Source organism: Cherax quadricarinatus, chromosome 16 (genome assembly GCF_038502225.1).
Source record: "Cherax quadricarinatus isolate ZL_2023a chromosome 16, ASM3850222v1, whole genome shotgun sequence".
Lineage (NCBI taxonomy): Eukaryota > Metazoa > Arthropoda > Malacostraca > Decapoda > Parastacidae > Cherax > Cherax quadricarinatus.
In genome coordinates this window covers 26,009,121-26,035,645 of record NC_091307.1, presented here as the reverse complement: position 1 = coordinate 26,035,645, position 26,525 = coordinate 26,009,121, and the positions used below count along the sequence as shown (strand labels likewise).

The 26,525-nt window shown below is 49.7% G+C and overlaps 1 protein-coding gene across 6 annotated transcripts in view; it reads right to left on the bottom strand.

Annotated features, from left to right (window-relative positions):
• Positions 1 to 26,525, bottom strand: part of LOC128688910 (long-chain-fatty-acid--CoA ligase 1) — a 115,059-nt gene that overhangs the window by 74,352 nt on the left and 14,182 nt on the right. For all 6 annotated transcript variants that reach the window (XM_053776956.2, XM_053776959.2, XM_053776957.2 and 3 more), the window contains one exon: positions 21,771 to 21,910. In XM_053776956.2, the coding sequence (XP_053632931.1) occupies positions 21,771 to 21,910 (140 nt within the window). The remainder of the gene's footprint in view (positions 1 to 21,770; positions 21,911 to 26,525) is intronic.

Genomic DNA, 26,525 nt, shown 5'->3' with positions numbered 1-26,525 from the left:
TTGATGATGAACAAAGGCAGTGATTTCATGCATTGGGCAGGGAGGTGCAACATCTTGTAGAAGTGAGGAAGAACCAGATGTGAGTGAGAGATGTTCATGAGGCAGTGGGTAGAATGAACGGGAGTAAAGAAGCTGGGATTAAGATAGAAATGTTAAGAGCAGGTAGTTATGTACTTCTGAAGTGCTTGGTGCATATGTCCAATATATACATAGAAGGAGGAGTACCTAAGGAGTGGCAGAGAACATACATAGATCCTTTGAGGGAAAAGGGGACAAAGAGTGTAGGAATTATTAGGGAACGAGCCTGTTGAGTATACAGGACAAAGTGTATAATAGAATTCGTATTGAAAAAAAAATAAGGGCAAGACAGAGTAGGATTGCAGATGAACAAAGAGGTTTTAGGAAGAGCAGGAGTGTGTAGATCAAGTGTTTATAATGAAGCATGTAAGTAAACAATATTTTGATAAAGGTAAGAGATTTTTTCCACATTATTGGTTTCGAAAAAGACATATGATAGGGTGGATTGGGAAGTAATGTGACAGATGTTGCAGATGTATGGAATAGGCAATTGGTTATTACAAGCAGCTAAGAGTTTTTATGTGGATAGTGAGGCTCAGGTTAGGGGTATGTAGGAAAAAGGGGCATTATTTCCTGTAAAAAGTAAGCCTTAGGCAGGGATGTGTAATGTCACCATGGTAGTTTAACATATATTTATAGATGGGGTTGTAAAAGAAATGAACGCTGGGGTGTTGGAGAGAGGTGTGGGATTAAAAGATAACGACTCTGATGCAAAGTGGGAGTTATAACAGTTGCTTTTGCCGATGACACGGTTCTTTTGGAGATTATGAAGTTGCATTAGTTGGCGGAGGAATTTGGAAGAGTGATGAAGATCGGATATCAGACTGGAAGGAGTATGAGTGAAGTATATGTGTTCAGATATTTAGGACTGAACTTGTCGACGGATGGATCTATAAAAGATGAAGCGAAGCATAAAACTGATGAGGGGAAAAAGAATGGTTGTGTACTGAAGCATCTGTGGAGAGAGCCCCTCAGGGAAGGTTCCTTGATGTTGGTGAGGGGCTCTTGATTTAGGGAATTGGATCTGTGCTCCAGTTCCCCGAATTAAGCCTAATGCCTTCCACATCCTCCCCCCCCCAGGCGCTGTATAATCCTACGGATTTAGCGCTTCCCTTTGATTATAATAATAATAATAATGTGGAGAGAGATTTATTCATGGAGGCAAAACAGGAAATATACCATAGTAAAATGGTACTAACACTTTTATGAGTGTGAAGTACGGGCTTTAAAAGTTGCAGTGAGGAGGCTGGAGGCAGAGAGGACAACATGTGGTGTAAAAGTAATGCAGAGCATTCACAAAGTGGAGATCAGAAGTAGGAATGGAGTTACCTAGAGAATAATTCAGAGAACTGAGGAAGGGTTGTTGAGGTGTTTTGGCCACACAGAGGATGCAGCAGAATAGGAAGAGTAAGAGGGTGAATATATCTGAGGTGGATAGGAGACGTAGGGATCATCCTATGAGGGTTGGAGGAAGTAAATAAAAGGGGGTTTTGAGAGCTGAGGGCTTCAACATCAAATAATATTCTCTGTTAAATAGGAGTGGAGGTAAGTAGTTATTATGACTTGTGCTGTTGGAGTGAGCAACGAAATATTTAAGAAGGGATTCAGATAAACTGGTCAGTTAAACGAGAATTCTGGAGGTGGGAAGCACATTGCCTGCACTCTGAAGGAGGGGTGGGGGATGCTGCAGTGGGGAGGGGCATCTGAGCTGTGTGATGTCAGGGTGGGGGATGCTGCAATGCAGATGGGCATGTCAGGGTGGGGTATGCTGCATGGGGAATGGCTGCAGTGGATGTCAGGGTAAAGGATGCCGCAGTGCACAGGTGCATCTGAGCTGTGATGTCAGGGTGGGGGATGCTGCAGTGCAGAGGGGCATTTGAGCTGTGATGTCACGGAGGGGGATGCTGCAATGCAGAGGGACATCTGAGCAGTGATGTCAGGGTAAAGGATGCCGCAGTGCACAGGTGCATCTGAGCTGTGATGTCAGGGTGGGGGATGCTGCAGTGCAGAGGGGCATTTGAGCTGTGATGTGGGTGAGCTGTGGGGAGGGGCATCTGAGCTGTGATGTCAGGGTGATGAACTGTGATATCAGGGTGGGGGATCCTGCAGTGCAGAGGGGCATCTGGGGGTGGGGGATGCTGCAGTGCAGAGGGGCATCAGAGCTGTGATGTCAGGGTGGGGGATGCTGCAGTGCAGAGGGGCATCTGAGCTGTGATGTCAGGGTGGGGGATGCTGCAGTGCAGAGGGGCATCTGAGCTGTGATGTCAGGGTGGGGGATGCCGCAGTGCAGAGGGGCATCTGAACTGTGATGTCAGGGTGGGGGATGCTGCAGTGCAGAGGGGCATCTGAGCTGTGATGTCAGGATGGGGGATGCTGCAGTGCAGAGAGGTATCTGAGCTGTGATGTCAGGGTGGGGGATGCTGCAGTGCAGAGGGGCATCTGAGCTGTAATGTCAGGGTGGGGGATGCTCAGGGGGTGGGGGATGCTGCAGTGCAGAGGGGCATCTGAGCTGTGATGTCAGGGTGGGGGATGCTGCAGGGGGGAGGGGCATTAGAGCTGTGATGTCAGGACGGGGGATGCAGTGCAGAGGGGCATCTGAGCTGTGATGTCGGGGTGGGAGATGCTGTAGTGCAGATGGGCATCTGAGCTGTGATGTCGGGGTGGGGGTGCCGCAGAGCAGAGGGGAATCTAAGCTGTGATGTCAGGGGCATCTGAGCAGGGTGGGGGATGCTGCACTGCAGAGGGGCATCTGAGCTGTGATGTCAGGGAGGGGGATGCTGCAGTGGGGAGGGGCATTTGAGCTGTGATGTCAGGGTGGGGGATGCTGCAGTGGGGAGGGACATCTGAGCTGTGATGTCAGGGTGGGGAATGCTGCAGTACAGAGAGGCATCAGAGCTGTGATGTCAGGGTGGGGATGCTGCAGTGCAAAGGGGCATCTGAGCTGTGATGTCAGGGTGGGGGATGCTGCAGTGAAGAGGGAATCTGAGCTGTGATGTCAAGATGGGGGATGCTGCAGTGTAGAGGGGCATCTGACCTGTGATGTCAGGGTGGGAGATGCTGCAATGCAGAGACGCATCTGAGCTGTGATGTCAGGGTGGGGGACGCTGCAATGCACAGGGACATCTGGGATGTCATCTGATCTGAGCTGTGATGTCTGTGATGTCAGGGTGGGGGATGCTGGAATGCAGAGGGACATCTGAAGTGTGATGTCAGGGTGGTGGATGTCTCAGTGCAGAGGGACATCCGAGCTGTGATGTCAGGGTGAGGGATGCCGCAGTGCAAAGGGACATCTGAGCTGTGATGTCAGGGCGGGGGATGCTGCAGTGCAGAGGGGCATCTGAGCTGTGATGTCAGGGTGGGGGATGCTGCAGTGCAGAGGGGCATCTGAGCTGTGTCAGGGTGGGGGATGCTGCAGTGCAGAGGGACATCTGAGCTGTTATGTCAGGGTGGGGGATGTTCCAGTCCAGAGGGGCATCTGAGCTGTGATGTCAGGGTGGGGGATGCTGCAGTGCAGAGGGGCATCTGAGCTGTGATGTCAGGGTAGGGGATGCTGCAGTGCAGAGGGGCATCTGAGCTGTGATGTCAGGGTGGAGGATGCTGCAGTGCAGAAGGGCATCTGAGCTGTAATGTCAGGGTGGGGGGTGCTGCAGTGGGGAGGGGCATCTGAGCTTTGATATCAGGGTGGGGGATGCTGCAGTGCAAAGGGGCACCTGAGCTGTGATGTCAGGATAGGAGATGCTGCAGTGGGGAGGGGCATTTGAGCTGTGATGTCAAGGTGGGGGATGCTGCAATGCAGAGGGGCATCTGAGCTGTGATGTCAGGGTGGGGGATGCTGTAGTGGGGAGAGGCAGTTGAGCTGTGATGTCAGGGTGGGGGATATTGCAGTGGGAAGGGGCACTTGAGCTGTGAAGACAGGGTGGGGTATGCTGCAATGCAGAGGGACATCTGATCAGTGATGTCAGGGTGGGGGATGCTGCAATGCAGAGGGGCATCTGAGCTGTGATGTCAGGGTGGGGGATGCTGCAATGCAGAGGGACATCTGAACGGTGATGTCAGGGTGGGGGATGTCTCAGTGCAGAGGGACATCTGAGCTGTGATGTCAGGGTGGGGGATGCCGCAGTGCAAAGGGACATCTGAGCTGTGATGTCAGGGTGGGGGATGCTGCAGTGCAGAGGGGCATCTGAGCTGTGAAGTCAGGGTGGGGGATGCTGCAGTGCAGAGGGGCATCTGAGCTGTGTCAGGGTGGGGGGTGCTGCAATGCAGAGGGGCATCTGAGATGTGATGTCAGGGTGGGGGATGCTGCAGTGCAGAGGGCCATCTGAGCTGTGATGTCAAAGTGGGGGATGCTGCAGTGGGGAGGGGCATTTGAGCTGTAATGTCAGGGTGGGGGATGCTGCAGTGCAGAGGGGCATCTGAGCTGTGTCAGGGTGGGGGATGCTGCAGTGCAGAGGGGCATCTGAGCCGTGATGTCAGGGTGGGGGATGGTGCAGTGGGGAGGGGCATCTGAGCTGTCATGTCAGGGTGGGGGATGCTGCTGTGCAGAGGGGCATCTGAGCTGTGATGTCAGGGTGGTGGATGCTGCAGTGCAGAGGGGCATCTGAGCTGTGATGTCAGGGTGGGGGATGCTGTAGCGCGGAAGGATATTTGAGCTGTGATGTCAGGGTGGGGGATGCTGCAGTGCAGAGGGGCATCTGAGCTGTGATGTCAGGGTGAGGGATGCTGCAGTGCAGAGGGGCATCTGAGCTGTGATGTCAGGGTGGAGGATGCTGCAGTGCAGAAGGGCATCTGAGCTGTGGTGTCAGGGTGAGGGATGCTGCAGTGCAGAGGGGCATCTGAGCTGTGATGTCAGGGTGAGGGATGCTGCAGTGCAGAGGGGCATCTGAGCTGTGATGTCAGGGTGAGGGATGCCGCAGTGCAGAGGGGCATCTGAGCTGTGATATCAGGGTGGGGGATGCTGCAGTGCAGAGGGGCATCTGAGCTGTGATGTCAGGGTGGGGGATGCTGCAGTGCAGAGGGGCATCTGAGCTGTGATGTCAGGGTGGGGGATGCTGCAGTGCAGAGGGGCATCTGAGCTGTGATGTCAGGGTGAGGGATGCTGCAGTGCAGAGGGGCATCTGAGCTGTGATGTCAGGGTGGAGGATGCTGCAGTGCAGAAGGGCATCTGAGCTGTGATGTCAGGGTGAGAGATGCTGCAGTGCAGAGGGGCATCTGAGCTGTGATGTCAGGGTGAGGGATGCTGCAGTGCGGAGGGGCATCTGAGCTGTGATGTCAGGGTGAGGGATGCCGCAGTGCAGAGGGGCATCTGAGCTGTGATATCAGGGTGGGGGATACTGCAGTGGGGAGGGACATCTGAGATGACATCTGTGATTTCAGACAGTGTTTCCTCCTTTTTTAAGTCTCGGTGGAGACGAGGCAACAAAAATGTATAAGAAAAAAATAGGTAGAAGAGTTCTTGGTGACGCAGTAAGTGGCGGTGCTCAGCACCTGGTGACGCAGTAAGTGGCGGTGCTCAGCACCTGGTGACGCAGTAAGTAGCGGTGCTCAGCTCCTGGTGACGCAGTAAGTGGCGGTGCTCAGCACCTGGTGACGCAGTAAGTGGCGGTGCTCAGCTCCTGGTGACGCAGTAAGTGGCGGTGCTCAGCACCTGGTGACGCAGTAAGTGGCGGTGCTCAGCTCCTGGTGACGCACTAAGTGGCGGTGCTCAGCACCTGGTGACGCAGTAAGTGGCGGTGCTCAGCACCTGGTGACGCAGTAAGTGGCGGTGCTCAGCACCTGGTGACGCAGTAAGTGGCGGTGCTCAGCTCCTGGTGACGCAGTAAGTGGCGGTGCTCAGCTCCTGGTGACGCAGTAAGTGGCGGTGCTCAGCACCTGGTGACGCAGTAAGTGGTGGTGCTCAGCTCATGGTGACGCAGTAAGTGGCGGTGCTCAGCTCCTGGTGACGCAGTAAGTGGCGGTGCTCAGCTCCTGGTGACGCAGTAAGTGGCGGTGCTCAGCTCCTGGTGACGCAGTAAGTGGCGATGCTCAGCACCTGGTGACGCAGTAAGTGGCGGTGCTCAGCACCTGGTGAAGCAGTAAGTGGCGGTGCTCAGCTCCTGGTGACGCAGTAAGTGGCGGTGCTCAGCACCTGGTGACGCAGTAAGTGGCGGTGCTCAGCACCTGGTGACGCAGTAAGTGGCGGTGCTCAGCACCTGGTGACGCAGTAAGTGGCGGTGCTCAGCTCCTGGTGACGCAGTAAGTGGCGGTGCTCAGCACCTGGTGACGCAGTAAGTGGCGGTGCTCAGCACCTGGTGACGCAGTAAGTGGCGGTGCTCAGCACCTGGTGACGCAGTAAGTGGCGGTGCTCAGCTCCTGGTGACGCAGTAAGTGGCGGTGCTCAGCACCTGGTGACGCAGTAAGTGGCGGTGCTCAGCACCTGGTGACGCAGTAAGTGGCGGTGCTCAGCACCTGGTGACGCAGTAAGTGGCGGTGCTCAGCACCTGGTGACGCAGTAAGTGGCGGTGCTCAGCACCTGGTGACGCAGTAAGTGGCGGTGCTCAGCTCCTGGTGACGCAGTAAGTGGCGGTGCTCAGCACCTGGTGACGCAGTAAGTGGCGGTGCTCAGCACCTGGTGACGCAGTAAGTGGCGGTGCTCAGCACCTGGTGACGCAGTAAGTGGCGGTGCTCAGCTCCTGGTGACGCAGTAAGTGGTGGTGCTCAGCTCCTGGTGACGCAGTAAGTGGTGGTGCTCAGCACCTGGTGACCCAATAAGTGGCGGTGCTCAGCTCCTGGTGGCGCAGTAAGTGGCGGTGCTCAGCTCCTGGTGACGCAGTAAGTGGCGGTGCTCAGCTCCTGGTGACGCAGTAAGTGGCGGTGCTCAGCTCCTGGTGACGCAGTAAGTGGTGGTGCTCAGCTCCTGGTGACGCAGTAAGTGGCGGTGCTCAGCTCCTGGTGACGCAGTAAGTGGCGGTGCTCAGCTCCTGGTGACGCAGTAAGTGGTGGTGCTCAGCTCCTGGTGACGCAGTAAGTGGCGGTGCTCAGCACCTGGTGACGCAGTAAGTGGCGGTGCTCAGCTCCTGGTGACGCAGTAAGTGGTGGTGCTCAGCACCTGGTGACGCAGTAAGTGGCGGTGCTCAGCACCTGGTGACGCAGTAAGTGGCGGTGCTCAGCACCTGGTGACGCAGTAAGTGGCGGTGCTCAGCACCTGGTGACGCAGTAAGTGGCGGTGCTCAGCTCCTGGTGACGCAGTAAGTGGTGGTGCTCAGCTCCTGGTGACGCAGTAAGTGGTGGTGCTCAGCTCATGGTGACGCAGTAAGTGGCGGTGCTCAGCTCCTGGTGACGCAGTAAGTGGCGGTGCTCAGCTCCTGGTGACGCAGTAAGTGGCGGTGCTCAGCTCCTGGTGACGCAGTAAGTGGCGATGCTCAGCACCTGGTGACGCAGTAAGTGGCGGTGCTCAGCACCTGGTGAAGCAGTAAGTGGCGGTGCTCAGCTCCTGGTGACGCAGTAAGTGGCGGTGCTCAGCACCTGGTGACGCAGTAAGTGGCGGTGCTCAGCACCTGGTGACGCAGTAAGTGGCGGTGCTCAGCACCTGGTGACGCAGTAAGTGGCGGTGCTCAGCTCCTGGTGACGCAGTAAGTGGCGGTGCTCAGCACCTGGTGACGCAGTAAGTGGCGGTGCTCAGCACCTGGTGACGCAGTAAGTGGCGGTGCTCAGCACCTGGTGACGCAGTAAGTGGCGGTGCTCAGCTCCTGGTGACGCAGTAAGTGGCGGTGCTCAGCACCTGGTGACGCAGTAAGTGGCGGTGCTCAGCACCTGGTGACGCAGTAAGTGGCGGTGCTCAGCACCTGGTGACGCAGTAAGTGGCGGTGCTCAGCACCTGGTGACGCAGTAAGTGGCGGTGCTCAGCACCTGGTGACGCAGTAAGTGGCGGTGCTCAGCTCCTGGTGACGCAGTAAGTGGCGGTGCTCAGCACCTGGTGACGCAGTAAGTGGCGGTGCTCAGCACCTGGTGACGCAGTAAGTGGCGGTGCTCAGCACCTGGTGACGCAGTAAGTGGCGGTGCTCAGCTCCTGGTGACGCAGTAAGTGGTGGTGCTCAGCTCCTGGTGACGCAGTAAGTGGTGGTGCTCAGCACCTGGTGACCCAATAAGTGGCGGTGCTCAGCTCCTGGTGGCGCAGTAAGTGGCGGTGCTCAGCTCCTGGTGACGCAGTAAGTGGCGGTGCTCAGCTCCTGGTGACGCAGTAAGTGGCGGTGCTCAGCTCCTGGTGACGCAGTAAGTGGTGGTGCTCAGCTCCTGGTGACGCAGTAAGTGGCGGTGCTCAGCTCCTGGTGACGCAGTAAGTGGCGGTGCTCAGCTCCTGGTGACGCAGTAAGTGGTGGTGCTCAGCTCCTGGTGACGCAGTAAGTGGCGGTGCTCAGCACCTGGTGACGCAGTAAGTGGCGGTGCTCAGCTCCTGGTGACGCAGTAAGTGGTGGTGCTCAGCACCTGGTGACCCAATAAGTGGCGGTGCTCAGCTCTTGGTGACGCAGTAAGTGGTGGTGCTAAGCACCTGGTGACGCAGTAAGTGGCGGTGCTCAGCTCCTGGTGAGCAGTAAGTGGCGGTGCTCAGCTCCTGGTGACGCAGTAAGTGGCGGTGCTCAGCACCTGGTGACCCAATAAGTGGCGGTGCTCAAAACCTGGTGACGCAGTAAGTGGTGATGCTCAGCTCCTGGTGACACAGTAAGTGGTGGTGCTCAGCTCCTGGTGACGCAGTAAGTGGTGGTGCTCAACTCCTGGTGACGTAGTAAGTGGTGGTGCTCAGCTCCTCGTGACGCAGTAAGTGGTGGTGCTCAGCACCTGGTGACGCAATAAGTGGCGGTGCTCAGGACCTGGTGACGCAGTAAGTGGTGGTGCTCAGCACCTGGTGACGCAGTAAGTGGTGGTGCTCAGCACTTGGTGACGCAGTAAGTGGTGCTCAGCTCCTGGTGACGCAGTAAGTGGCGGTGCTCAGCTCCTGGTGACGCAGTAAGTGGTGCTCAGCACCTGGTGACGGAGTAAGTGGCGGTGCTCAGCTCCTGGTGACGCAGTAAGTGGCGGTGCTCAGCTCCTGGTGACGCAGTAAGTGGTGCTCAGCACCTGGTGACGCAGTAAGTGGCGGTGCTCAGCCCCTAGTGACGCAGTAAGTGACGTTGCTCAGCACCTGGTGACGCAGTAAGTGGTGGTGCTCAGCACTTGGTGACGCAGTAAGTGGCGGTGCTCAGCACCTGGTGACGCAGTAAGTGGCGGTGCTCAGCTCCTGGTGACGCAGTAAGTGGTGGTGCTCAGCACCTGGTGACGCAGTAAGTGGCGGTGCTCAGCTCCTGGTGACGCAGTAAGTGGCGGTGCTCAGCTCCTGGTGACGCAGTAAGTGGCGGTGCTCAGCTCCTGGTGACGCAGTAAGTGGCGGTGCTCAGCTCCTGGTGACGCAGTAAGTGGCGGTGCTCAGCTCCTGGTGACGCAGTAAGTGGCGGTGCTCAGCTCCTGGTGACGCAGTAAGTGGCGGTGCTCAGCACCTGGTGACGCAGTAAGTGGCGGTGCTCAGCTCCTGGTGACGCAGTAAGTGGTGGTGCTCAGCTCCTGGTGATGCAGTAAGTGGTGGTGCTCAGCACCTGGTGAAGCAGTAAGTGGCGGTGCTCAGCTCCTGGTGACGCAGTAAGTGGTGGTGCTCAGCACTTGGTGACGCAGTAAGTGGTGGTGCTCTGCTCCTGGTGACGCAGTAAGTGGCGGTGCTCAGCTCCTGGTGACGCAGTAAGTGGCGGTGCTCAGCTCCTGGTGACGCAGTAAGTGGCGGTGCTCAGCTCCTGGTGACGCAGTAAGTGGTGGTGCTCAGCACCTGGTGACGCAGTAAGTGGCGGTGCTCAGCTCCTGGTGACGCAGTAAGTGGTGGTGCTCAGCACTTGGTGACGCAGTAAGTGGCGGTGCTCAGCTCCTGGTGACGCAGTAAGTGGCGGTGCTCAGCTCCTGGTGACGCAGTAAGTGGTGGTGCTCAGCTCCTGGTGACGCAGTAAGTTGCGGTGCTCGGCTCCTGGTGACGCAGTAAGTGGCGGTGCTCAGCTCCTGGTGACGCAGTAAGTGGCGGTGCTCAGGTCCTGGTGACGCAGTAAGTGGTGGTGCTCAGCTCCTGGTGACGCAGTAAGTGGTGGTGCTCAGGGTGATGGGTAGGGCAGCCACTGATAGCGGGTGCTCACGTGCCAAGCCGTCAGTGCCACTTAATCTGAAATTATGGAGTTCCTCTCTTCAGAGTGACACTCCCTTAGGAAGTGACCTCATTCTACGTGCTCACCTAATTGTGGCTGCAGTGGTCGATTCATAGCTCCTGGCCCCGCCTCTTCACTGGTCGCTACTAGGTCCATTCCTTGCTCCATGAACTTTATCATACTTCTTCTTAAAGCTATGTATGGATCCTGCCACGTGTGTACTCACCTATTTGTGGTTGCAGGGGTCGAGTCCTAGCTCCTGTGTGTGTGTGTGTGTGTGTGTGTGTGTGTGTGTGGATGGGGGGAGGGGAATTCCCACCATCCCAACCACTCACAGTTCCTCTTAACATACTGTGTTCACTAACAGCATTACTTTTGAGTCCTAGTATGATGTTAGTCTTCACTACCTCCTCCTCTTTCTGTTCCTCCTTCTGCTCCTCCTTCTGTTCCTCCTGCTGCTCCTCCTCCTTCTGCGCCTCCTTCTGCTCCTCCTTCTGCTCCTCCTTCTGCGCCTCCTTCTGTTCCTCCTCCTGCTCCTCCTTCTGTTCCTCCTGCTGCTCCTCCTCCTTCTGCGCCTCCTTCTGCGCCTCCTTCTGCTCCTCCTCCTGCGCCTCCTTCTGCGCCTCCTTCTGCTCCTCCTTCTGCTCCTCCTTCTGCTCCTCCTCCTGCTCCTCCTCCTGCTCCTGCTCTTCCTCTTCCTCCTGCTGCTGCTGCTGCTTCTCCTCCTCCTCCTCCTGCTCCTGCTGCTCCTCCTCCTGCTCCTCCTCCTTCTGCGCCTCCTTCTGTTCCTCCTTCTGCTCCTCCTCCTCCTCCTTCTCCTGCTCCTGCTCCTACTCTTCCTCCTGCTCCTGCTCCTGCTCCTCCTCCTCCTCCTCCTGCTCCTCCTCCTGCTCCTCCTCCTCCTGCTCCTCCTCCTCCTGCTCCTCCTCCTCCTGCTCCTCCTCCTCCTCCTCCTGCTCCTCCTCCTCCTGCTCCTCCTCCTTCTGCTCCTCCTCCTCCTGCTCCTGCTCCTCCTCCTCCTCCTGCTTCTCCTCCTGCTGCTGCTCCTCCTCCTCCTGCTTCTCCTCCTGCTGCTGCTCCTGCTGCTGCTCCTCCTCCTGCTCCTCCTCCTCCTCCTGCTCCTCCTCCTCCTGCTCCTCCACCTCCTGCTCCCGTGGGTTTAGCGTATTAATCACTCTCAAGGTGAATTTTTTTATAATTTACTTGGCTCACTCTTGCATTCAGTTTCCAGTTGACAGCTGCCAGTTGCTGCTACAACTCACACGCTGAGTTTATCACCGGGTGAGCATCTTGTATGTTATGATCATGTCTCCTCTCAGCCTTCATTTTTTTTATGTGCAGCGCTGCTACAATCCTATACACGTGTTACTGTAGCATAGGTCTCTTAGGGTTCAACAGTGATGATTATTATAATAAAGAAATGAAGCGCTAAACCTACACGGCACTAAGTCACGAGTTTTCGCTTTTCAAACGTGGCGTCCAAGGTGTTAGTGCATACTCCAGTGTGGTTGAGGGGTTAACATTTGCTGAGTAACGCTGAAGATTCTTTGTTGAAGTCTCTAAGTATAATTATTTTGAAGTGTTACAAATACTGTTGATGTTATTTTGTTTACGTTAACTAACGACAGTGAGTTCCGTGTTAAGCGCACTCTGATGTTAAGAGCTCTTGCTGTAGCTCAGCTCACTCACAGGCTGTTATCTTCTCCAGCACATTTCAAAGCCCAGCTCTGAGATGTACTACGAGCCTCTGTCCCTTCATTCCCCAGGCTGCTACCCACAACAACCAATTAACACCATGGTACCTATTTACTGCTGGGTAAACGGTGGCAGCAGGTGTTAGGCAACTTGCATAGTTGGCTCCACGTAAACTAATGCTGAATTTTCCCCGTAAATGCAAGCGTAATCTTTTGCTTTCTCAGCTGCCGGGAAGTACACTAGTAGTAGTACTGTTCCCTCTGTACATGTTGCAGGTACTGTAGTCATGTCAAGAAAATAGTCATGCAGAGAAACGCAGCTACGACTGTGGAAACTTGAGAAGACACGGTGGTGGTGCAGCAGACACGGTGGTAGTGCAGCAGACACGGTGGTGGTGCAGCAGACACGGTGGTGGTGCTGCAGACACGTCGTGAAGAGGGGGGGGGAGGAGTATATAGTCATGTCAGCTGTCAAGTGTTTGTTGTTGAGACTTGGATGACAAAGAGGCGAATGTCACAAGGTTTTATACTTATAGACCTGGGCAGACACTAAGCTCACTGAAGGGTGAGTGTCTCTTGCAGGTGGGTCAACATAGGAGTGTGTGGGGATGCAAGTGTAGGATTATGTGTGGGTGTAAAAATATGTGGGAGTGTAGGATCATGTATGGGTGCAGGAGCGTGTGTTGTTGGTGTAATACCGTGTATATGTGTAGTAGTGTGTGGGAGGGAAGTGAGTGTAGCGTCCTCACAAAAATTACGCTATAATTATTGTATATATTTCGCCCTGTCATCAAATATTATATTGCTGACGTTTTCGTTAATAACTAAAACGAAAACAACAGCAATATATTAGATGGAGGAGGAAATATATACAATAATTATAGCGTCAGTTTTCTGAGGCCGCTACAGTATTAGTGTAGAAGTATACTAACCTGTTTTCCTATTTATGTTTGCAGGGGTCGAGCACAGCTCCCGTCCCCGCCTCCTCATTGGTCTCCACTAGGTTCACTCGTCCTGCTCCATGAGCTTTATCGTATCTCTCCTTCAAGTTATGTGTGGATCCTGCCTCCACAATATCTCTCCAGATTATTCCACTTTCTGACAACTCTATGGCTGAAGAAAAACTTCCTAACATCCCTGTGACTCACCTGAGTCTTTAACTTCCAGTTCTGACCCCTTGTTGCTGTGTGTGTGTGTGTGTGTGTGTGTGTGTGTGTGTACTCACCTAGTTGTACTCACCTAGTTGAGGTTGCGGGGGTCGAGTCCGAGCTCCTGGCCCCGCCTCTTCACTGATCGCTACTAGGTCACTCTCCCTGAGCCGTGAGCTTTATCGTACCTCTGCTTAAAGCTATGTATGGATCCTGCCTCCACTACATCGCTTCCCAAACTATTCCACTTACTGACTACTCTGTGGCTGAAGAAATACTTCCTAACATCCCTGTGATTCATCTGTGTCTTTAGCTTCCAACTGTGTCCCCTTGTTACTGTGTCCAATCTCTGGAACATCCTGTTTTTGTCCACCTTGTCAATTCCTCTCAGTATTTTGTATGTCGTTATCATGTCCCCCCTATCTCTCCTGTCCTCCAGTGTCGTCAGGTTGATTTCCCTTAACCTCTCCTCGTAGGACATACCTCTTAGCTCTGGGACTAGTCTTGTTGCAAACCTTTGCACTTTCTCTAGTTTCTTTACGTGCTTGGCTAGGTGTGGGTTCCAAACTGGTGCCGCATACTCCAATATGGGCCTAACGTATACGGTGTACAGGGTCCTGAACGATTCCTTATTAAGATGTCGGAATGCTGTTCTGAGGTTTGCTAGGCGCCCATATGCTGCAGCAGTTATTTGGTTGATGTGCGCTTCAGGAGATGTGCCTGGTGTTATACTCACCCCAAGATCTTTTTCCTTGAGTGAGGTTTGTAGTCTCTGACCCCCTAGACTGTACTCCGTCTGCGGCCTTCTTTGCCCTTCCCCAATCTTCATGACTTTGCACTTGGTGGGATTGAACTCCAGGAGCCAATTGCTGGACCAGTTCTGCAGCCTGTCCAGATCCCTTTGTAGTTCTGCCTGGTCTTCGATCGAGTGTATTCTTCTCATCAACTTCACGTCATCTGCAAACAGGGACACCTCAGAGTCTATTCCTTCCGTCATGTCGTTCACAAATACCAGAAACAGCACTGGTCCTAGGACTGACCCCTGCGGGACCCCGCTGGTCACAGGTGCCCACTCTGACACCTCGCCACGTACCATGACTCGCTGCTGTCTTCCTGACAAGTATTCCCTGATCCATTGTAGTGCCTTCCCTGTTATCCCTGCTTGGTCCTCCAGTTTTTGCACCAATCTCTTGTGTGGAACTGTGTCAAACGCCTTCTTGCAGTCCAAGAAAATGCAATCCACCCACCCCTCTCTCTCTTGTCTTACTGCTGTCACCATGTCATAGAACTCCAGTAGGTTTGTGACACAGGATTTCCCGTCCCTGAAACCATGCTGGCTGCTGTTGATGAGATCATTCCTTTCTAGGTGTTCCACCACTCTTCTCCTGATAATCTTCTCCATGATTTTGCATACTATACATGTCAGTGACACTGGTCTGTAGTTTAATGCTTCATGTCTGTCTCCTTTTTTGAAGATTGGGACTACATTTGCTGTCTTCCATGCCTCAGGCAATCTCCCTGTTTCGATAGATGTATTGAATATTGTTGTTAGGGGTACACATAGCGCCTCTGCTCCCTCTCTCAATACCCATGGGGAGATGTTATCTGGCCCCATTGCCTTTGAGGTATCTAGCTCACTCAGAAGCCTCTTCACTTCTTCCTCGGTTGTGTGCACTGTGTCCAGCACTTGGTAGTGTGCCCCACCTCTCCGTCTTTCTGGAGTCCCTTCTGTCTCCTCTGTGAACACTTCTTTGAATCTCTTGTTGAGTTCTTCACATACTTCCCGGTCATTTCCTGTTGTCTCTCCTCCTTCCTTCCTTAGCCTGATTACCTGGTCCTTGACTGTTGTTTTCCTCCTGATGTGGCTGTACAACAGTTTCGGGTCAGATTTGGCTTTCGCTGCTATGTCATTTTCATATTGTCTTTGGGCCTCCCTTCTTATCTGTGCATATTCATTTCTGGCTCTACGACTGTTCTCCTTATTCTCCTGGGTCCTTTGCCTTCTATATTTCTTCCATTCCCTAGCACACTTGGTTTTTGCCTCCCTGCACCTTTGGGTAAACCATGGGCTCATCCTGGCTTTTTCATTACTCCTGTTACCCTTGGGTACAAACCTCTCCTCAGCCTCCTTGCATTTTATTGCTACATATTCCATCATCTCATTAACTGGTTTCCCTGCCAGTTCTCTGTCCCACTGAACCCCGTTCAGGTAGTTCCTCATTCCTGTGTAGTCCCCTTTCTTGTAGTTTGGCTTCATTCGTCCTGGCCTTCCTGCTTCTCCCTCCACTTGTAGCTCTACTGTGTATTCGAAGCTTACAACCACATGGTCACTGGCCCCAAGGGGTCTTTCATATGTGATGTCCTCGATATCTGCACTACTGAAGGTGAATACTAAGTCCAGCCTTGCTGGTTCATCCTCTCCTCTCTCTCTTGTAGTGTCCCTTACGTGTTGGTACATGAAGTTCTCCAGTACCACCTCCATCATCTTAGCCCTCCAAGTATCTTGGCCCCCATGTGGGTCCAAGTTCTCCCAATCTATCTCCTTGTGGTTAAAGTCACCCATGATCAGGAGCTTTGCCCTGCATGCATGAGCTCTTCTGGCCACTCTAGCCAGTGTGTGTGTGTGTGTGTGTGTGTGTGTGTGTGTGTGTGTGTGTGTGTGTGTGTGTGTGTTAATATTATAGCTAAGTAGAATGAGGTGTAGAAGACCGACAATAGACGATAAACATGTGAGGCAGCACCAGATCACAGATGTCATGATTTGTCCCAACAACTGCGCTCCTTGATGCTACTGAAGGACTCGTAAGCAGCACAATTACAATCACTCTCTCCCACTCTTCTTCACATCAAACCTGTAACTACTATTCCTATTTAGCGCTTCCTAGCATAATAATAATAATAATAATAATAATAATAATAATAATAATAATAATAATAATAATAATAATCCACTATCGCTGTGCTCTTTATGAACTCCTTCAGCATGTATTGTGTATCTGATTCACTAGTTGACAGTAGTAGAGAGTAGAGATGGAGACTAATTGTGGGCGCTTGGCTCACACTACTGGTGCGAGTCCACTTGCGTGAGGAGCTTCGTGAGTGAAGGCTTCAACATGAAGCAACTGTGTGGAAACCTCTAAATTTGTCTCGCCTCAGTGATGTCATAAGGTGTGTTCTCGGGGTTAACATTCCCCACTCAAGAGGCCACACACAGGTATGTGGGGAAAATGTAAAGCTCATGGTGGCCCGGTGGCCTGGTGGCTAAAGCTCCCGCTTCACACACGGAGGGCCCGGGTTCGATTCCCGGCGGGTGGAAACATTTCGACACGTTTCCTTACACCTGTTGTCCTGTTCACCTAGCAGCAAATAGGTACCTGGGTGTTAGTCGACTGGTGTGGGTCGCATCCTGGGGGACAAGATAAAGGACCCCAATGGAAATAAGTTAGACAGTCCTCGATGACGCACTGACTTTCTTGGGTTATCCTGGGTGGCTAACCCTCCGGGGTTAAAAATCCGAACGAAATCTTATCTTATCTTGACAGAGTGGACCTAGTAGCAACAAGTGAAGAGGCGGGACCAGGAGCTATGAATCGACCTCTGCAATCACAGATAGGAGAGTACAAATAGGCGAGTACCTTTTGTGGAATTCCCTCTCACATTAACCTTCGCATGCACAAAAGAACTGATTAACTGGCAAAAGACATACGCCTTCAAAGAGGGAATACATAACTTTGGGTTGGCAGCTTCCTGTAGTGTGGGTTGGTTGTATGTAGGTGGGGTTTATATGGATGTGGGCGTATGGGGGTGTATGTGGGTGGGTGGGTGGGGTTATTAAGAGCGAGGGCTGGTTGTGGCAGCGGTCCGCACCTGCTAATTTAGACCGGTGAGCGTAGTGACAAGGTGTAGGGGTGGAAGATGTAGGTAGGGAGGACTGTGTACATATACAGAGGGTGGGGAGGTGTAGTGAGAGTACCTGTGTGGAGGGGTAAGGGTATGTGTAGGGGTGTAGCAAGGCTGTGTCAAAAGTAAGGGGAGTGTAGTTGGTTTACGTGGGGTGTTGGGGGGGAAGGTGTAGTCGGTGTACACGGAGGGGTGAAGGGGTAGCAGTCCACTACCAACTCAGGGCTCAAAGCCAAGTCTGTGTCTTGCCCACCTTTCTTCTTCTTCTTCCCCCACTGCTAGTTCTTTTTTTTTTTTTTTCGCCGGTATTCTCCCGGCCCGGGTCTTTTCCAAGTAGTGGTGACCCGGCCTTGGCTCCCTATCTGGGGAGTGTCTCGAGACTTAAGTCTCCCATAGGAGGAGGTACAAGTACCTCCTCATCTTTGGGACCAAGTGTCCCCAGGCCTAGCCACATTCCCCGCCCTCACGGGGCTCGTAGGGAGAAGCTAGGCCTCTGGTCTGCCATCTACCCCGCCTCAAAGGGGCTCGTGGGGATGGCAGTCTTATGAGCTGCAGATGGTAGCAAGCTCAGGCCTTTATCATAGTATTACCCTAATATTATAAAAAAAAACATTAAGAATCTTGTCTGAAATTATCTAAACATGATTTTTATCAGAACCCCAGTCGAAGTATGTCACAGTGTTTGACTATTGGATTTCCCTAGGTTAAATTTACAGTGTGTATTTATGTGCCCATGACACCTGTTTCCTCAAGACCCCTATAAAACAAATTGTGTGTTATCTACAAAAAAAATATCTAAAATCTTAGTGCCTGTAAACTTATTTGTAAATCTGTAAATTTTATTTTACATCTTAATTTATGATTTTACATTTGTGTTCAGCAAACGTCCAAAAATGTTCTCTGTCTCTCTCGGATATTGTCATACTTGTACTTGAAGCTGATGAGGCAATGCAAAACCGTGTGGTATTCCTTGCACTACTTTATCACGGTAGCCTTGTATCTTTGTACTGCTGGCATTCTTGTACCACTGTTACCTAGTATCACTGTGTTTCCATACCACTATAACTACCACCGTATTCTTATGTCACTATAAACTTCTACTACTGTGTTCTTTACCACTATATACTTTTACCACTGTGACCTCGTACCTCAATATTCCTGTACCACTATAACCTCATACCATTGTGTCCTTGTACAACTTTCAGTTGATCTGCTATGGAAGAATGGAGGCAATGAAGACTGAGACGGAGAACAGGACAAAACTCAAATCATTCAATAGGGCGAAAGTCGCATGTGATGATGTCAGAAGGTCTCGCATTCATGGATAAAAACAACGTTGCTATTGCTACCGCAATGATAGGCTGGGCAAGAGATGCTGAGCTAGTGATGATACTCTTCAGATCACTTTTTCTCTCCAGGCTGCAATACTGCTGTATACCTGGAGTTTACCTGGAGAGAACTTTCACTGCCCATATACATTCAGTCAAACGTTTGAACTACTGAGGGGCGCTGTTAGTCCAAAAACTCGGCTCCTCGGAACGTTGGCGAGAAGGATAAATCCTAATTTACATCTGAGAAATTCTGGAGGGACCGGTTCCAAACCTGAACAATGCAATCACTCCGTATGACAAGAAACTTGGAAAACGGTGTAGAGTACAGCCAATAAAAAACAGGAGCTAGACGTACACAGAGAGAACTGGATGACCGTCTGAGGTCCTCTACTCTTCAACGCCCTCCCTTTGTGCATAGGGAGACTTATCAACCAACCTCTGGGTGTTTTCGGGACACCGTGGCCGTCACGGTGCCCCGTGGCCTGTTGGCTAAAGCTCTCGCTTCACATGGTGAGTGTCCAGGTTCGATTCCCGGTGAGGGTAGAAACATTGGGCGTGTTTCCTTACACCGGTTGTTTATGCTCAGAGGAGGATGACAAAGACGATCCCATGTATCAGAAATCTTCCCTATGAGGATAGACTGAGTGCCCTGAATCTGCACTCTCGAAAGGCGTAGAATTAGGGGGGATATGATCAAGGTGTATAAATGGAAAACAGGAATAAATAAAGGAGATGTAAATAGCGTGCTGAAAATTTCCAGCCAAGACAGGACTCGCATCAATGGTTTCAAGTTGGAAAAATTCAGATTCAGGAAGGATATAGGAAAGCACTGGTTTGGCAATAGAGTCGTGGTTGAGTGGAACAAACTCCCGAGTACAGTTATTCAGGCTAAAATGTTGTGTAGTTTTAAAAATAGGTTAGATAAATACATGAGTGGGTGTGGGTGGGTGTGAGTTGGACCTGACTAGCTTGTGCTGCTGGGTCTGGTGCCGTGCTCCATCCTTGAGTGGAAGTGACCAGACGGGGTGGGTCATTGGGCTAGGCCTGGGGGTGGGGGGACATGGACCTGATCCGCATGGGTCAGTAGGCCTGTTGCAGTGTTCCTTCTTTATGCTCTTACGTTATGTCAGCTAGGCCTGTATACTTTGTACATGTACTTGTAGAAATAAAGATATCATTATTATCATTTCTTGATCAGCCGGGCTGTGGTTCGTACGTTTGACTGTATTTGAACAGCAGTAATAGCCTGACTGATCATTTTTTGATCTACCAAGAGGCTTGGCCAGGGACCGGGCCGCGGGGGGCGTTTACCTCCGGAAACATGTCAGGTATCCACAGCCTAGTACAGTGGTACTAGGCTGCTCCTGTACTATGTTCGTATACCACTGTATTCCTGCACCATCATAACCTCATACTACTATATTCCTGGACATTTACAACCTCGAACCACTGTGGTCCTGTATCAACATGCCCTCATATCACCATCACTGTAACAGCATACTGTTACTGGTATAATCCTGTAGCATCCCATCCCAGCTTAGGTTAGGTTAGGTAAGGTTCGTCAGGAAACAGGACAAGAGTTTCCTGACGCGGGTCTTAGTCAGATGGCCCGCCGCGTCAGTGACTATAGTGCAACCATCAGGAAAACATTAGTTAACCATTACGGCCTCCGTTTTCTGTTTGAATTAAATTATAGAAAACTAAGTAAACTGGGTAAACTACGGAATAATAATACTAGATCTTTTAGGATGTGAAATCATCGGCTATTGACGTACATTTTCAGCCATATTTGACATGAAGCCGCATTGATAAACCACGTACACGTAGCAGGTATATATGAAAGATTTCTATCATCTATCTAAGCCTTTTGTGGGTGAAGTAATCGGCAAGACAAGTCTAATATTCTACAGGAAAACCATGGACGTCTAAGGCGCTGTGTGACGCCTACGGATTTACAGCCTTCCCCATGAAATAAATATATAAATAAATGAAAGAAGTAATAGTAGACGTATGTTTAAGTAGCTTTGACAGCAAAGGTCACGCAGCGCTCACAGCCATAAAAAATATATTCAACATATGCACAATAAACAGGGCTTGGTGGTACGAGGCTGCAACACCAGGAGGCTACACCAACACTCCCGTCAAGGAAGCTGCCTTCAATACTGCTCAACACCTCTTGGTGCAAGGATTTGTTGCTACCATCTGTTTCCTCGCATCAAACCTGATTGCATCTCATTTCTTTGACGTTATTTGACCCTTTACAAATTTAGAGCTTCCCTGTGAATTTAATAGTAGAGCCGTCTATGTAGCAAATAGTTAATATCTACATTTTATAAATTATATTAAGAAAGTTGTTTCATTGTTAAGTAACTATGATTATGTTGTGCCATCACAAGAGTCACGAGTTACTTGTAAGTGTAACTTAAGGTGGATGGATAATTATATACAGGGGATGGTGTAAATAACAGCCTTGGATCGTATGTGTTGCGTATGTGTTAATAGGTCCTGAATGACTCACGAAATTGTCGCTAACGCGACGGTCTGGAATTTTGAGACTCTGGTCGCGGGTTCTAACCCCACCCGTGGTATGATTTGGTTAGGTCCTGAATGGTGTTGGAAGTCAATATTGGCTATGCTGGTCTTGCTAGATGCAGTAAGGAATGTATTTGCCAGGAGTCTGTCTAGTGGTGTGGAAGACCTTAATAGACTTTCTTCTACAATTATTAATGTAATAGGTGATTTAATCTGGAAGAGGTTATATATATGTAACTGAATTCTCCTTCAAGGGGTTCCTATGAGGTTTCATATAAGAGCGTTTGATGATTCCTCTCCCAGTACGTGGATGAGACACTGGATGACCTCTGTCAGTACGTGGATGACAGATACACTGGGTGACGAAGTGTTTCCATAATAAAATGTCGTAGTTACCGCATCTACTACTTACATATTTGTCGGTGTTAATTACCATTGGTATCCCCAAGTCTTTTAACTACTGCCACTGTTTATCTAGGGTGGTAGTATAATTGTGATAGGGCTGGGATTTGAAAATAGTCGAGGCAGAATAATAGTTCTAGAAACAGTAAGCTGAAATGTGTACAAAAAATGGTGCTCTTCAATGGACAGTACGGTAGCGTTCCTCAATGGACAGAAGTCGAAAAGAAAAGAAAAACTTGCAAACATGACAATTCACAAACAACAGTAACTCCAGTCCTAATGGAAGAAATATTGATATATCTGACCATATCCTCATCTCCCTACTTAAATCTTCCAGCTCAGACTAGTGGATTTCATTACCTAACGTATAAACTTCATTCTTTACGATTGAGTATAACAGTTAAACAGGTAATATTTGTTTCATTGACGGAGTAATCTTATAGAATAGGGTAGCAGCACAGTTATGGAAAGACATCCATACAGTGAAGGACTTACCTCAACAATTGTGTGGCTCTGCTCGTCTAAGTCGACCTGGGGTGGGACCGAGGCAGGTCTTGTGAGGTAATATGTAGCAGTGACCAGGGCTGCTGCAGCTACCACCCCGCCCATCAACGGGGCATACTCCTCCAGCAGTCCTGTAAGAAAAAGCACTTACTAAGTTACTACCACATCTACCACACCCTGCTATCACAGCATTACCAGTCTCATGCTTCATCAGCCACTACCACAAACCATTAATCACTACCAACTAAGGCCTCTCCTTCATCGCTCAATGAACTTATCCACAGGGTCATCTCCATCCAGCCCCCCCCCCAAAAAAAAAAAAATTAAGACACTGAAATCTCAATTGTGTAGGAGTATAAGGAAATTTATGTATATATATCAGCAACTTTAGTGAAACTATATGAAATGACGTATTGCTGACAATTTTAGAGAAAGACAATTTGCAGTGCAAATTATTATTACTATATATATATATATATATATATATATATATATATATATATATATATATATATATATATATATATATATATATATATATATATATATATATAGTCACGAAAGCGCTTGGAATTTCTCTATTCTTTCACAGTGGTTGTTTTGCATATTCTGAAATCACCTGTTTACTGTGATCTTATTGAGCAGGATGAAAATATGTTTTTGCCATAAATCTGTAGAAATCGATTTGAGCATATCGAAAATAACATATTATTTGTTTTAAGTAATATTACATAAATTTTAAGTGAACTATGCTGTATATAGCAGAAGATAGCTAAAAAAAATTATGCTAGCTTAAGTGAGTTTAGGTGAGGTTTCTAAGATAGTTTTGGTCCAAAAATAAAAATATATTATTGTCAATAAAAAAAATAGCTATCATTCTGTAAAAGAATTTTTCTAAGTATTTTTTTAAGGGAGTTCGGCCTATTCGGCAAGTTCGACTTATTAGGTACATCTACATATATATGTACTCCTTGGCAGTGACATAACACATGAAGGTCACAAGTGGGGAAGCCTTCCACCCGAGGCACCACCTGTCACACCTTGGCTTCTTCCCTTACCTGCGTCAGCACAGCACCACTGTAATATTATTACTTCATCCATGACACCACTACCACCACCACCACCACCACCACCACCACCACCACCACCACCACCACCACCACCACCACCACCACCACCACCACCACCACAGTACATTTCGCCACAACCACAACGCTGCATCATACAATATGTCTACACTACAACACACCATAGTGTGGGGTTAATTGGAGGGCGGGGTCACACAGTGTGTCGTGGTCACTGTGAGAGGTTTACACCATCTTTTTGTGGTCTGTAGGAACTTATACTATACCATCCAACCCTGATCATGGACTCGCACGATAACCGAGAGAACCTTCACTGTACACCTGACAAAGGAAGACGACTGCAACGTGCTCTTTAATAGAGATGTACCTAAGTTCTGCACACAGTGGAAATGACTGAGCATGGATAGGACCTACCAAGCCTGGGCAAGTAGACTACTACTTTAGTGCTCTCCATTCTAACGACAAATCCACTTCCTCCTGGTGAGGTGCGACCCAGTCCTTGGACTCATTATGTACCTCTGTAATCTTTTGACTACGGCCCACAGGTGCATAATTAAGATGGTAAACTAACGCCTGGTGAGGATGAATCACCACAAACACTACTGAGTAGGGCCAGCAGCTCCTCTACTTCAGCTAATTAACAGCTTCTACTTATCTTCGGTATTTCTTAATAGTTCTTATTTCTGCTATTTCGTTTCCAATTCAGGCCTGGTTTAAGACCGGATCGCTGGGACGATGATTCTTAGAACCCATTAACAAATATAACACAGACAGACACACGAGGTAGGTGACTGGGTGGATCACAAACTAGTCGACCATCAGTCTTGCTATTGCAATTTTTTAAATCAGATTAATGATTCACGAAATCGTAATGACACGATTGCAAACAAACCATACCACGGGCGGGATTTGAACCCGCGGTCAGAGTCTCAAAACTCCAGACCGTCGCGTTAGCCACTGGGCCAGCTAGCTTCAATAAGATTCGTCCAACCAGATGTATTTCTACACCATAGGAAGGTTAGCATAGGCATTACTGTGTCCACAAATGCATTTGTGGACATCTAGTTGGACGAATCTTATTGAAGCTAGCTGGCCCAGTGGCTAACGCGACGGTCTGGAGTTTTGAGACTATGACCGCGGGTTCAAATCCCGCCCGTGGTATGGTCAGATTAATGATATCCACCTAATATTTCACACTACCTACCTGCTCCAAGTTTTTGAGAATATGTTCCCCATAGAATTAAAAACTTGTGTCTCTCAGGTTATGTGGCTTCACACACTAAGGAATATATAACTTCACACTCCTCAGCTGGTTACATGAAAGCAGAGTGTAGCATTACTTAATTCATCTGTATGCACATCACTCCTACATCACACACTCATTTTTTTAATTTCATTTATAATCTTTTGAAAATATTTTCAAAAACTAATTTCCAAAGTATGCACATCATTACACGGGGAAATAATAAACTCACGGGTCATGCATTATTGCGGTGCTGTATATGGAAACACGGTGAGGTTACTGGAATTATATTAATGGAATGCAATACCGACAAGTAGATGAACAAAGACATGCGCAGCACGTCATGAATGTCCGGTGGACAAATCGAAACTCACACGTGCATTATCCTCCGAAGTTGTACATATACAGAGTACTATGAGATATCTGAAACATCTATGTTAATAATATACAATATGCAGTTAATGGTATTTTACCAACATACATCTGGCTGTCTTCAGGAGGAAACTTGATAGGTTTCTCAAATTAATTCCTGACTAGACGAGCTGTAAGTTATCCGTAGGACAGCGTGAGGCCAAGAGTAACAGCCTAGTTGACCAGGCCCTGATCCACTAGGCCTGGTCTGGAACCGGACCAAGGGGGCGTTGACCCCTGAAAGCATCCTTCAAGTATCCTTCACGTACCTATCAGGGACACTCAAAAACTGATAAAATTCCTGGTGGACGAAACTTCTCAATAAAATGTTATATCATTATTTTATTAGTACAGTTGTAATGTGCATGAGAGTGGTAAGTGTTGCTCACAGCTATGCTCTGAAGATCCTGGCTAACTAGTAAGTGTCCCTGGATTACTTTATCCCGGAAGACAGCCGCATACCATACTCCCCCTGAGGATTTGGAGCCATCATTGCACCCTGTTGTAGCATATGAATGTGACTGAAAATGTTCTAGGGAAAGTGAGAGGGAACTTGTAGTAGTTATTTATGCTTGCCTTCGGGTACGCAAGGAAGTACAAACCCTAATAAACAGACACTTCACAGAGACGGGGGGGGGGGTAGGAAAAATACAATACAGGGTAAGCGTATCAAGGTCAGAAAATAGGGATGTAGTCCGAGATCAATCGTAATAAATGAAGTCGGCGATGGGATAAATTAAACATTTGTGATTACTCTATGGGAACGCTTGGAAGCACTCGACTTGTACTCGTTGGAACGCAGGAGGGAGAGATATATCATAATCTACACTTGGAAAATCTTGGAAGGAATGGTCCCAAATCTGCACACAGAAATCACTCCCTACGAAAGTAAAAGACTGGGCAGGCGATGCAAAATGCCCCCAATAAAAAGTAGGGGCGCCATTGGTACACTAAGGGAAAACACCATAAGTGTCCGGGGCCCAAGACTGTTCAACAGCCTCCCATCAAGCATTAGGGGAATTGCCAATAAACCCCTGGCTGCCTTCAAGAGAGAGCTGGACAGATACCTAAAGTCAGTGCCGGATCAGCCGGGCTGTGGCTCGTACGTTGGACTGCGTGCGGCCAGCAGTAACAGCCTAGCTGATCAGGCCCTGATCCATCGGGAGGCCTGGTCATGGACCGGGCCGCGGGGGCGTTGATCCCCGGAATAACCTCCAGGTAACCTCCAGGTAAGTGGATCGTGAAAGGCTTGGTAGCGCACAAAATAACGAAGGCAATGGGCAACACGGCGATCTTATAAAGTAGGAATTTTTGCTTCTGTATATAGGTTCTCTACTAGAGAGGATGGAAAACCTCCCAGTTATAAACCTAACTCCTGAGGATGGTGTCAAGTTTATAATTAGTAGTCGACGAAGCTGTAGAATTAACTTGTTCTTCATAATCTAGGATGGACAAGACCAGGGCCGAATAAAGTCGAAGAATTATTTATCAGGTCTCCATGAAAAATGGGATTAAGTTTTTAAGGGATTCGGCCGACTAAGGTAAGAGGTTTTTAGGGAAGTGAAGCAGAGGATGCGGTAAAAAAAAAAGTATGTGGGGGAGACAAGCTTTGGAGCTTAGAATTCTCGAACACACAAACGCCTGCACTGGAATAACCACAAGAACGCCTGTGTATATAATACAAGAGCTAGTGTGGACAACTGATGAAGTAGAATAAGACCCGATTAGTCATCCGTGAAAATGACTAACAGGGACAGATGTTGCCACTAACAACACCATCCCACAAAAAGATCTGGAAGCCTCAGGGTTTCCAAACTTTTAACCAGCAGATCATTAAGTATAATACGATCAGCCATCGATCATTACAACTTGCCTCGCTTCACCTCATCACCCTTGCTACTGGTCACCTGCCCACACTATATAACACCCTGTTTTAGCTCACTCTGTCAGAGCTAAAACATGAGCGATACAAAAGTGTCTTTATCCACAGATCTGTTACAAGTTAAA